General features: G+C 52.9%; 1 protein-coding gene across 7 annotated transcripts in view; it reads left to right on the top strand.

The window, feature by feature from the left end:
- Positions 1-11,683, top strand: part of DNAJC5 (DnaJ heat shock protein family (Hsp40) member C5) — a 29,070-nt gene extending 17,387 nt beyond the window's left edge. For 3 of the 7 annotated variants that reach the window (XM_068565567.1, XM_068565565.1, XM_068565566.1), the window contains 6 exons: positions 239-408; positions 1,506-1,571; positions 7,198-7,315; positions 8,035-8,248; positions 8,904-9,075; positions 9,486-11,683. In XM_068565567.1, the coding sequence (XP_068421668.1) occupies positions 7,209-7,315; positions 8,035-8,248; positions 8,904-9,075; positions 9,486-9,589 (597 nt within the window). In that variant the 5' untranslated portion in view covers positions 239-408; positions 1,506-1,571; positions 7,198-7,208 and the 3' untranslated portion in view covers positions 9,590-11,683. Of the gene's footprint in view, positions 1-238; positions 409-1,505; positions 1,572-7,197; positions 7,316-8,034; positions 8,249-8,903; positions 9,076-9,158; positions 9,232-9,485 lie in introns of all 7 variants that reach the window. The other 4 variants (XM_068565568.1, XM_068565569.1, XM_068565570.1 and 1 more) reach the window with 2 other exon arrangements.
- Positions 11,684-12,718: the final 1,035 nt, after the last annotated feature.

The raw sequence follows: 12,718 nt of genomic DNA, 5'->3' as shown, positions 1-12,718 counted from the left end.
GTGTAACACATTGTGTTTGAGACTTATTGATTTCATTGCTGTGTCAGTATGTTATCCTTCTTTTATTGGTAAGTAGTGTTCTGTATAGAATAGACCAGAAATTGTCAGTCCTTCTGTTGATGGCCCTGTGTGGTGTTTGCTTTTCTTAGAGCTCATGCTGCCCACTTCACATAAGGCGTCCATTTCTCCCCACCCCCTGCCTCTCTGTGCGAAGGTGTCCTGTTTGTCTTACTTGCAGCACAAACCCCACAAGCCAAGGTTGATCGTTCCTGCTTCCAGCTGTCCTGTGTATTTTTTAAAAAGAAAAAGGAAAAGATCATCTGTTACCTACGTGCTCACCACTTCCAGTGGCCTTCATTCCTTCTAAAGACGCTGGTTTCTATCTGGTGTCATTTCCCCTCGGTCCAGGTAACTCTCATTGGTGTTTCTTGAATTTTAGGTTTTTGTGATGGGTTCTCTTAGTCTCTGTCGGAAGATGTCTTCATTTCAGCCTTTGTTTCTGAGGGGTGTTTTTTCTGGAAATAGAATTCTGGTTTGACAGGTGTTTTATCTGAGCGCTTTCCAGTTGGGTACCACTGCCCTCTGGGTCCTGTGATTTCTAATGAGGAGAGTATGGTTCACACGCTCGCTCCTCTGCAACGCGTCCATTTTCTCTTGATCTCTGGTTTTCAGCAGTGTGACTGGGGGGCCTGGGCGTGATTCTGTCCATATTCATTCTGTCTTCTGCAGCCAGCTGATCCTACAATGGGCCTCTTCTGCTCCCATCACAGTGTTCTAGGGGAGTTACGCTCACCCTGATTCAGGGTGTCTTCCCGCCCCAGCACTCCCCGGCATCAGGGGTGGTCACGTCTCCTGCCCAGCACCCGGCATGTGTGTAAATGCTTTTGAACCCGTGACCCTGGGGAAGGGTCAACGCCCTTCGAGACAGACGTGTGTCCTGTGAACAGAGTCATCGTCGTTGGAGCCCCAGCAAAGCACACTGAAAGTCGTCTTTATTGCGTGGGTGTAGCGTTGCACTGTCGCTGTGCCGGCATCCGTACCCGCCAGCGGTGACAGGAGGGGGGCGTCATCCTCGGGGACAGTTTGTATCTGATGCAGTCAGCGGGCTCTCCTCGTGTCAGTGGAGAGACTCACAAAGTAGACGATCTCGTTTCTCTGTTCTTTGGTATGAAGATATTATCAGGGTCATTGTTCCGTATTACATGGGAACCTAAGATTCCAGTTGGAAAAACCCTCGGAAGCCAGAGCTAGTGGTGCTTAAACCACGATCTAAAGTAAGAAGAGTGACTGACGGGGGACGACAGTGAGCACTCTTGGATGGTTTATGTCAAAAATGCCATCACCTCGTTCACAGCTTTTCCAGCAGCTTTTCGGGGTGGGCGCTGTTGCTGCTGTCTGGCCTAATCGCTTCACGTTGCAACAAATTTCTTTGGATTTTGCCATCTTGATTGGAAATGCATATTCACAACATTTCTTGCCCACGTCTTCGTTTTGTATTTGTGCAGAGTTAACTTTGAGGACCGAAAAGGAGTCACAGTAACTAAGCCGACACTTGCCCACAGCACACAAATGTAAGTGCCTGTTCACAACACCCAACTTCCCTAAAATAATTCACAAGAGAGCCATTACTTGACCCCTGGGGCAAGGGTTGTGCCTGCTTCTGTAATTAAGTCAGGTTTATGGGTGCACAGTTGTGCCCGTTCTTTTAGACACTGTGTGCTTCCATGCTTCAAAGGCAGAGCTGAGAACTCGGGACACGGAGACTGTCTGGATGGCCCACAAGACTGAAATGTTACTATCTTGCCCTTTACCAAAAAGCTTGCACACCTGCTTCTAGAGTAATAATACTTTGACGAATAGCACCAAAGTAAGCCTTGGTGTTAAAAGTCTGTGCTGACTTTTACTGTCCCCAGCTTGCTGTTTTCTGGTGTTTGACTTCTTGGCTTAGACATAATTAAATTAGGCTTGAGCTGTCCAGACCCATCGCTGTGCTGTCAGTGATTTCATTAAAATACAAGGAAGTTTATTTAGTCTCTCACTCTTAACTGTTTGTGATGTCAGAAAACTCTGATTGAAAATTGGGTTGGAGGGAGTCCACACGAGGATGTTTGCTGGTTCCTAGGAGAATTTGGAGTTGACTAGACCCTGGTTGGCTGGATCCTCCGTTAAGGTCCCTTTGATTGGCTAGTAGCCAAAACGGATTCCCAAATGGACAGCTTGCTCTTGAGCTCTGATGAGAAGGGATTCTGTGGGGACTGTTGGAGGCTTGCTGGCTGTGAGAGGGAAGTTAGTGCACAGGAACGTGGGCCAGACTCCTGGGGCTAAAGGACCTTGTTGCCCAGGAAGGCTGGGTTCTCAGTACCCCCGACAGTCCGACATGCTAAAGTCGTGTGTCCTGGAAGTGACTTGTGACAGAGCCTCTAGGAGGGCAGACATGCGTCTGGAAGCACAAGGAGAACAACAACTTTGTAGTTTTTATTAAAAAGATACATATATAGATTTGTAAAAAGTTCATGCAATGCAGAAAAGGCTACAGAAGAACATGATTTTAAAAATCAAACAAATAGTATGGGAATAGGTAAAGAAATGGTAGACAACAAAGAATAAGTCTTTTAACCTCTGCTCCCTGGTTCTTCCCAGAAACAACCAGATTACCAGATACTTACCTTCCGAAGATATTCACATCGTCTTTTATTTTATTTTTATTACTTTTTAAAATTTATTTATTTATTTATATTTTATTTTTGGCTGTGTTGGGTCTTTGTTGCTGCGTGCAGGCTTTCTCTAGTTGTGGCGAGCAGGGCTTCTCTTGTGGAGCACGGGCTCTAGGCGCACGGGCTTCAGTAGTTGTGGCACGTGGGCTCAGTAGTTGTGGTGCATGGGCTTAGTTGCTCCGCGGCACGTGGGATCTTCCCAGACCAGGGCTCGAACCCGTGTCCCCTGCATTGACAGGCGGATTCTTAACCACTGTGCCACCAGGGAAATCCCCACATCGTCTTTTAAATAGAAGCGTTTGTTCCAGTTTCCCTCGAATCTGGCAAACAAAAGATCACGGTGATACTAATAAAACTGCTGCTCCCTCACCACAGCAGACCCGCCCCCTTAACCAGGGGCACCCGTGTGCCAGGGTCCGCTGGGGCCGTGGGGCTGCACACACTGTGCCCACCTGTGTCCTGACCCGCCGCTGGGGCCAGGAGGTTTGCGGGGGGTTTGTTGCTGGAGCTCCTGCCGCTCCTCAGTCGGGGTCTTGCACTTCTGTGGGTTTGTCGCCTGCCTGCAGACCTGTTGCCCCGGCTTCCATTTTTGATGACTTTCCTCTGGTTCACATCTTCACTTGCTGGATTTGATCACCAAGTCGTTTTTTCTGGAAGCTCTTGGGTCCATACGTTCTTGAATGCACATGAGCATTAACCTGTCCTCTGTGTGGGGAGAACTTGCCTGATGGTGTCAGTGTCCAGGCAGAATGTCCGGCGTTGCTCCACCACGTTCTGGCACCGAGTGTCACAGGGTCGCGCCACACCTGGTGGGGGAGGGAAAGCTGCCGGGCACTAAGGACTGGGAATGCGGAAGCTGATTTTTAATCCCTGGGATTGAGGAGATATGTTTATTATTAAACAAGTATTGGCCTTTTAAAGTTTGGTCATAGTTGCTGGCAGTTCATTGAAACTAAGAAAATTAATTCTGGGACTTCCCTGGTGGTGCAGTGGTTAAGAATCTGCCTGCCAATGCAGGGGACACGGGTTCGAGCCCTGGTCCAGGAAGTCTTCCACATGCCGCGGAGCAACTAAGCCTATGCGCCACAACTACTGAGCCTGCGCTCTAGAGTCCGTGCTCTGCGACAAGAGAAGCCACCTCAATGAGAAGCCCGCGCACTGCAACAAAGAGCAGCCCCCCGCTCGTCACAACTAGAGAAAGCCCGTGCACAGCAACGAGACCCGATGCAGCCAAAAAATAAAAAATAAAAATTTTAAAAAATAACTAAATATGGAAAGCTTTCTTAAAACTCAGCAGTAGAAAACAAACACCAACAAAAAAAAAAAAACAAAAGAAAATTAATTCTAAGGTTTTGAAAGTCAGTGATCTGTCTGTACCTGTGAACAAGCAGGTGATGAATCACAGTGACTAGCTTACCTAGTAACTAAGCCAGGTGTGTGCTGATTTTTCTTAGGGTGGTTCTGTCCTAGACTAGGCAATGTTGCCCCTTGTTGCAAGAACGTCTGTGATCTCTGGTGTAAGCGGTGCTGGAGAATCATGACTTAAATGCTAAAGTTCCACAGGGAATTCTTTTTAGTCAAATTAAGTAGCTGACTGCCTCTAGACGTCTTAGATAATTATATAGTTACTTCTATAAGCAGATACAAAAGTATGTATTGATATTTTCCTGTGGATGGGCTTCTAAAAGTGCTATTTAGTAGGCACTGAGGAACTGAGAATACAAAATGATTTGTCAGAGTTGTATTTTCCATAACAGTACCTAAGGACCAAAAAAATTACTTAGCCAAGTAGTAATTAAACTTGACGAAGTCATGGTACTTCTGTTGTGGAGTAAATGAACAAAATTCCTAGTAATGGAGACTTGACGAGAATATGTTCCGCCATCAACATCACTGAGGGTCCCTGGGCTCTGTGAAGCCCTGCCATGGGGCGGGGGGTAAGGGGGTCCTTGTGTCCATCCAGGTGAGGAGGGAGGCTCCAAGCACTGCAGCGACTTGGCCACGCCCAGCATCTGGAAGCTGTCGGAACTGGGCTTAAGGGTCCTCACGCCGTGATGCCAAAGCCCACCATCTCTGGGATTGAAGTGAGGCGTGTTTAATTTCCTGCCCTCAGCTGTACACCACCGTCCCTTAGGCTTCGTACCAAGGTGGCTGACCTGGTGTCCCTCAGCCGAGAGGCCGCGCCCTTCGGTTTGGGTTCAGGTCCTGACTTCACCTCTCTGTGTATCTGTCTCTCTGTCTGTGACATAACCGTCGGAGTGCCTGCGTCGTGAGGCTACCGGGGGCCGGGGGAGCCCAGCCCCTGCGGACCCCAGTCTGGAGGGAGTTCATGTGCGTGTCCTGTGTTGTGATCAGAGGTGACCATGCCACCTGCAGGAGAGGGCACTCCTGGGCCACTCCCCCGCAGGCCGGGACACCACCACTCCTCTTACCACATCTTTTCCTGTTTCTTGATTTCTTTCCACATTTCGTTGAAATACTCCTCAGATCATTGTTTCGTTGAAGATGCGCGAGCAGTTACTTTTCCCAGACTCTTGCATTTATACCTTCTTCTGACTTTACACTTTGTTGATAGTGGAATCCTAAGGTGAAACTCCTATCTCCTTAGAATTCGAAACGTGTTTTGTTTGGGGAAGTTCTTAGCGCCCAGGGTGTTGAAGCATGGCCTTGGTGCTCTACCTGGTGGGGCCTCAGTTTGCACACTTGTGTTTTCTTTCAGCTCTAGTTTTGTTTTCAATTGACTCTTTTTTCTCAGTTGTCTGTATTCTTTGCCTTTCAAATTCCTGCGTGGCAGATTTTCTCATTTTCTGTTTTCTCTGTGCTGGTTCTGTTCCGACGCTTCCTGGATTGTGCCTTCTCTGTACTCTGGCCCTCAGCCGTTTCAGTCATATCGTTCGTTGTACCCGTCTGCTTCGTTGACAACTTCACTGCTCAGATAGTGATTTCCAGAGACTGTCTTATCCTTCTGTGCTCCTTTTTCTTCACAGCTTATTGTAATCTCAGTCTCTGAGGATAGCAGAACTATTGTTTAAGGCAGTTTTAGGTTTACACAAAAATTGAGGAGAATGTGCAGAGAGTTCCCTTGTACTCCCTGCCCACCCCAGTCCCACAGTTTATTAGCATTGGTGTGGTCCATTGATACAGAGTAACTCAAGTCTGTAGTTTACATCAGGGCTCACTCTTGGTGTTGCACGTTCTGTGGGGTTTTTCAAACGTATAATGACATGTATCTGCAATTGTAGTATCAGAATAGTTTCACTGCCCTAAAAATCTTCTGTGCTCTGCCTGTTCATCCCTCCCTCTCCCAGCCCCTGGCAAACACTGATCTTTTTACTGTCTCCATAGTTTTGTCTTTTCCAGAATGTCAGAGTTGGAATCATATAGTCTGTAGCTTTTTCAGATTGGCTTCTTTCACTTAAATGCATTTAAGGTTCCTCCTTGTCTTTTCACGGAAAACACAAGTTTGCTGAATAATGTTCCACTGTCCGGATGGACGACAGTTTATTTATCCATCACCTGCTGAAGGGCATCCTCGTTGCTTCTGAGTTTTGGCAACTATGAATATATCAACTTATTTTTAAGTAGTAGCCTATAATCACGCACAGATTATTAGATCAGTAATGAGTTTAGAAATTATGCCCGTCCTCTTTTCTTTGAACTGCATGTTATTTAGAAGTGTATCGTTTAATATTTAAACGCTTGAGGTTTTCATAGATATTTTCCTTTGGGTCTCTAATCTGTTAGGGTTGGGGACATACTGTGTATGATTTCAGTCCACTTAAATTTGTTAAAACTTGTTTTAAGGCCCATCATGTGGTATGTCTTGGTGATTTTTAAGAAGTGTAAGTTCTGTGGATGTGGGTGTCGTAGAGGTAATTGGGTCATGGTGGTTGATAGTGTTCTTTAGATTGTCGGTATTTTTCCTGATTTTGTGTGTGTGTCTGTTCTGTCAGTTTCTGAGAGAGGGGTGTTAAGATTTTTGTGACTGAAGTTGTCTGCTTCTCCCCTTATTTCAGTCAGCACTTGCTTCATGTATTTTGAGGCTCTGTTTTTAAAGTGTCTCTCGCAGACAGTGTCTAGTTGGGTCTTGCATTTTTTATCCATTTTGACAATCTCTTCCTCTTAATGGAGTTTTTAGTCTATGGAGTTTCATTTTCATTTTCCCTTCAGCTTTCTAGCTTTGCCTCCTTACGTCTTTATTTAGAGGTTGCCCAGGGGATTACAATAAACACACTTAAATTTTTTACAGTCTACTTAGGGTGACAGTAGTGTAGCATAGTTAGAAACTGCCCCTTACCCCCACGTGGGACCACACCTCCTTCCTGCTGTAGTTGAATGTGTTATATTGGTGTACGTTGTGACCCCTACAAAGTGCTGTGATTTTTTTTTTGCTTAAAATAGTCAAATGGAATCAAGTCCATCAGCTCTGCGCTTGCAATTTTTATCTGTACTTTTTGATGTTTTCTCTGCGTTCTCCTTGTAGACTAGCCTGCCATGGCAGACCAGAGACAGCGCTCACTCTCTACCTCTGGGGAATCCCTGTACCACGTTCTGGGGCTGGACAAGAATGCAACCTCGGATGACATTAAGAAGTCCTACCGGTAAGAGGCCTGGGCCCGGGCCGGGGCGGGTGGCTCCCGCCCCTCCTGTCTTTTATCTGCATGTGTTTCCCCGGCCTACTCGCTGTTTCACTGGTAGCCATTCCATTGCATCTTTGTGTGTGTAGTGTGTTCCCTTATAGCTTACGATTATTACCTTAATGTTTTCTTGGCAACAAAAAAATAGCAGTTTGTGGGTCATGTGTACTCCCTACCCTGGAACAGACGGCTCGGGGGGCAGGTCTGGATGTGCTGAGCTGAGCTGTGATGGCAGGGTCTGCACACCCCGGGGTAGCCTTCCCGTATGGCTGAGCTTGCCCCTCCCGTGCGGTGTCACTGAGCAGCTGCCAGAGACCGACACTGTCCTCTGTGTTCTCAGCTTATCTCCTCATCAGTACAATAAAATGCCTGTGCCGCAGGCTCCTTTGCCTGTCCCTCCGTTTGGCAAATGTACAGTCAGGACGCTAGAGGGCAGCAGCGGGGTTGGAAGTTCTTGGGAGTGCCCGCAGGTCAGCTCTCACCCGGGCACTTGCTGCTCTGTGGATGGTTCAGGACGGGAGGCTTGCCCTGAGACAATTGCAGAGATTTCTGTTGAGCCTGGCGTTCTCTAGTTCTGTGGCCGGTTGGAAAGGGAGGTGGTGACGGGTAAACGTTCCTCTGCCGGCCCTCCATCCGGTGGATGGGCATGAGACGTGAGGCCAACAGATGGTTTTGGTTTGCAGGAAGCTGGCCTTGAAATATCACCCTGACAAGAACCCAGATAACCCAGAGGCCGCAGACAAGTTTAAGGAGATCAACAACGCCCACGCCATCCTGACGGACGCCACGAAAAGAAACATCTACGACAAGTACGGCTCGCTGGGGCTCTACGTGGCCGAGCAGTTTGGGGAGGAGAACGTGAACACCTACTTCGTGCTCTCCAGCTGGTGGGCCAAGGTGAGGACGCAGCTCCCACACTCGCATCCCGCCAGGTGGATCTGGGCACATGGCGGGCTCCTCGTCCCCGTAGATAGGGGCAAAAGCCCGGTCCCAGCGGATTGTAGCTGGCCTGTGGCCTGCCTGCATCCAGCCCGAGCGCACAGAGCGAGGTCTGTGCTGAGTGGTGGCGTCCACAGCATTTTCTTTCGTGAGTCACTGTGGTAGAAGTAGGAAACGAACTTTTTCATCACTTTGTGGATAGATTTATTTTTGTGATTAGGGAAGACTTGTTAGAAATATCTAGCTTGAGAAACTTCTGAAGAAATATTACTGTTTTATATCGTAACATTACTGGGTTTTCTGATTCTGTCCAAAGCATGTGTCGTGTAAGGCCCGAGCATGTGGCTCACTGCCGGGCGCTAGGCTGTCGGAAACCGGTCTGGCAGCGGCCGGTCAGCCCTCCTCCCCTCTCAGAAGTCACCCTTCTTTACGCAGCGGCTCTCCTCCCTCCTGCCCTCCTGTCTTCCCGTGTTCAGTGCTTTCTTTATTCTCCTTGATCTGGAAAAGAGTCCGCTGCTGGTGTGGGGACCCCTCTGTGACCCTGGCGGGGGGGGGTGGGCCGGGTGAGCGCTGTGTCCCGGCCTCGCCGCACAGCCACGTCTCCCGCCCCCAGGCCCTGTTCGTGTTCTGCGGGCTCCTCACCTGCTGCTACTGCTGCTGCTGCCTCTGCTGCTGCTTCAACTGCTGCTGCGGGAAGTGCAAGCCCAAGGCGCCCGAGGGCGAGGAGACCGAGTTCTACGTGTCCCCCGAGGACCTGGAAGCGCAGCTGCAGTCCGACGAGAGGGGTGAGTGTGCCCGCCGCCCGGGGCGCGCGCGAGGGGCGGGGCCGGAGCGGGCCCTGAACGTGTCGCCCTGTCTCGTCAAACAGGAGGGCACTGACACTGTGCGGGAGTGTTTGTGGTGGCGGCGGGACGGTTGAGGTGTGAACGTGGACGCTGGAGGTAAAGCAGGCGCGGAGGGCTGTCCCCGCCGCCGACTGTGGTGGCTCAGTAGGCGGGGAGGGCCGAGGGCCGAGGCCGCCGAGGAAGGTCGTGTGGGGCCGAGGTCCTGGCAGCCTCGCCCCGCCCTGGGCACTCGTCTTACGACCTCCGACCCCGGTTGAGCCACCAGGTGGCCGAGCGTGTCACCCAGAGACGGCGTCAGGGGCCGAGAGGCCCACCGGCCCGACCTGACGCCGCGCGTCGCTTGCTTGCAGAGGCCGCAGACACGCCGATCGTCATCCAGCCGGCGTCCGCCACGGAGACCACCCAGCTCACAGCCGACTCCCACCCCAGCTATCACACCGATGGGTTCAACTAAATTCAGGAGAAGCTGTGATTCGAGGGTCAGTCAGCACCCAGCCGCTCGACCTTAGAATCATGGACTGTAGTCCCAGAGAGGGGGCGGGAGCCGCCCTGGCCCCGGGAGCGCAGCGCCAGCCCGCCTCTGTGCCCGCCCGCCCGCCGATCCCTGACACACGAAGTGCGTAGCATGCAGTATTTAAAGCAGTTTAGCTACGGTCTTCTTCTTCTGTTGTTTCCTTTTTTAATAGCATGTACGGGGTTACGTTCCATGTCTGTCTGTGTTGTGAGCGTGTTGCAGCCAGGCCGCATTCCCCGGACGTGGGGCCGCCTCAGGGCTCTCGGGCAGGTCGACGCAGCGGTTGGACGGCCTGTGTGGTCCCTCACGGTCAGGCGGGCTCGGGCGGGACGGGCGCTCCGTTCCCCGTGCCCATGGGGGCCTGAGGCAGGTGCTGCCTGGCTGGAGCCGTGGGGTCTGCTCCCTGCCCCGTGCCTGCCTACCATGTGGCCACAGGCAGGGCCTCTGGACTCACCTGCCAGGAAGGAGCTGGGCCCCCTCTCCCAGCGCCGGGGTGTTTCTGTGGCGTTCGTCCCGAGGACAGTCTGTGCGGGACCCGTTCCCCCCGTCTGCTCAGCCTCGTGGCAGTTGTTCCCCATGTCTGACCTGAGGCCCCCGCACTTCGAGCGTGCTCCCTCCCGGGGTGGGGACGCTCCCACACGTCCCCAGGCCATGAGCTGGATGGAAGGGGCGCCTCCCGCGGCCTCCACTCTCCCCTTCCCTGCATCGCCCTCCACATTCCTTCAGGCCCTCCTGGCCTCTTGCTAATGCTTTTTTGAACCTCTAAGAACCACAGATGGCAGCAGCGGCCCAATTAGTGGTGGTCAGGGGGGCTGAGAGTCCCGGCTGCCGGTGGCGAGTGGGCTGCACAGCCCTCCCCTCTGTGCTTCCCAGAGCCCACACCCACCCGCTTTCCTCCGACTGCTCCCTTTGGCCGTCGTTGATGGTTTGGGCAGAGCTAGAGACATCGGGCTCACGGAGAAAGGACCAGCTGGACCAAAGGCACACTCTGGGCAGAGGGTTGGGTCCCCAAGTGGCCCTGGTGCCCTTGGGCTCGTTAGCCCGCAGCCAGACCACGGAAGCCCCGCGCACCTCTGTCCGTGCACCGTCTGTGGGCTGTTGGAAGCCAGTCTGTCTTGTCCGCGTCCAGATCTGTGGTGGCCCCTGCTCTGAGGACTTGGAGACGTGGTTGTGCTGGGCCCGTGTCAGACCAGCACCTGCCCCCGGGACCTGCGTGGCCCAAGTGGGTCTGGTTTCCCATCATGCACCTCGCGACCGCTGGGCTCCTCCGGAACGTCCAGTAGGGAAGGCCGTGGGGCAGAGGGCTGCAGGCAAGGAGGTCAGACGCACCAGGACACCTTCCTGAGCCACTGATTACCCCCACCCCACCCCGCCCCCGCCCAGGCCCCAGCTTGCCTGCTGCCCTCGCGGTGCTGTGTGGGGTGAGCAGCCGGCTCTGCGGGCACCAGGTCCGTGGGCACGTGTGGGTTCCGTTTTGTTTGGGGTTTTGCCCTTGAAAACAATCACGAAGATGTTCAGCAAGAGGGGAGATCTGCGCTGATGTTAAATGAGAAATAATCTGCTGAAATCCGACCTCTCAAAAGGACAAGAAATCCATTGTTTGACCTACCCTGGAAGAGGGAGGAGGCCAGACACTAGGACAGTCTTAGGTGCCAATTCCAGGCCAGCAAGAATTCAGCCTGAGAGCAGGCCCTAGTCGGCCTTCCTGGCGTTTCTGGAAATGACTTAGGAAGTGAGTTGTCTTTCCCTGGAGTGGCCAAGCACGAAGTTCAGAGGTGGGGCTTCAGGTGGGCAGCCGCCCCTCCCACCGGGACTGTGTCACTGCTTCGCGGGCAGAAAACTCCGAGGCCCATCACGCAGGTCAGGGCGAGTCCCTGCCAGGTGTCTTTTGGTTCCCGAATCTTACTGATCGTCCGCTAGAAACGTGATGCTCCCCTGGAGGCCAGAGGGGCAGGTCCGGAAGTTTGTTGAACCCAGTCTCCTGTAGAATTTGTAAAAACTAAATAAATCGTGACGGTGGTGACAACAATCCTCGAGGCGGTGCTGATGACTCCATGAGAGCTGGGTACCCCAGGGGCCAGGCGCAGGGTCTGGACCACGCCCCCCCCCTCCCCTGACCCTGACCCCAACCCCGAAGCACGTCCACTTTGTTGATTTGGAGGCAGAAGCCCTTTCAAAGTCTTCCCTGTCTGTGCTTTCAGGCCCTTCCCCTGACTGAAGACCTAGGTCCCTGGTTGCATTTCCCTTTTCTTTGTGTGGCCCACCTGCTTCCCTGGTGAGCAGGGTGTTGTGTCTGGAGGGCCCCCTGTTCGTGTGCTCGGAGGGGACAACCCTCTCTGCCTGCTGTGGTGGGAACAGGAGCGCCTCGGCCCTCGCTCCAGGGCCGCCGAGGCCAGTGCTGGGTGCCCTGAGGCTATGGCAGCACTGCCCGCCTGTGGCCTGCAGGGAGCGTGGAGAGGCCGCAGGGTGCAGGCGGGAGCTGCCGGCCCGTAGGTTTCTGCTTTTGCTTGGTGACGTGGTCTCTTGTCTTTTCCGGGCGTTTTTCTGTTTTCAAACTGCTGTAGATGTTACCGCTCGTGCGTGAGCTTTCCTACTTCTCTGATGAGTTGAGCAGCCAGCACTGCTGGGGCCCCTTAGGTGTGCTGTGTCCACAGGGCTCCTGCTCGGGGAGGGGCCCTGCCGGGACCATCTGGTGTATTCTAACCTCGGGCGGTCTGTTCCAGGGGAGCTCGTGCAGTGCCCACCGGGGAGACGGGCAGCCTCCGTGGCCCCTGGTGTGAGACCACCTGTGAGGGGGGTGGGCACCGGCTCGTGGGCTCTCCCTGGAGGGGCCAGGCTCTGCGGGGGCAGAGCCCAGGGGCCCCGTCCATTCTTCCCTGGCTCTCAGCACATCCCACCAGGGGGACAGCGCGGGGTGGGGGGGGGGGGTGGTGAGGGGCGTGAAAAAGTGACTGATCTCATTCCTTTCCCAGCGTTCTGAGCTGTGAGCCCGTGTGACACAGGACTCACCTGTTTTGCTGTTTTGGTTGTGACTCCTTCTCCTGTGGAATTTGGCAAAAGCAGCATTTT

Source organism: Eschrichtius robustus, chromosome 16 (assembly GCF_028021215.1).
Source record: "Eschrichtius robustus isolate mEscRob2 chromosome 16, mEscRob2.pri, whole genome shotgun sequence".
In the NCBI taxonomy this organism is placed as follows: Eukaryota; Metazoa; Chordata; class Mammalia; order Artiodactyla; family Eschrichtiidae; genus Eschrichtius; species Eschrichtius robustus.
This window is presented reverse-complemented; position numbering and strand designations above follow the sequence as displayed.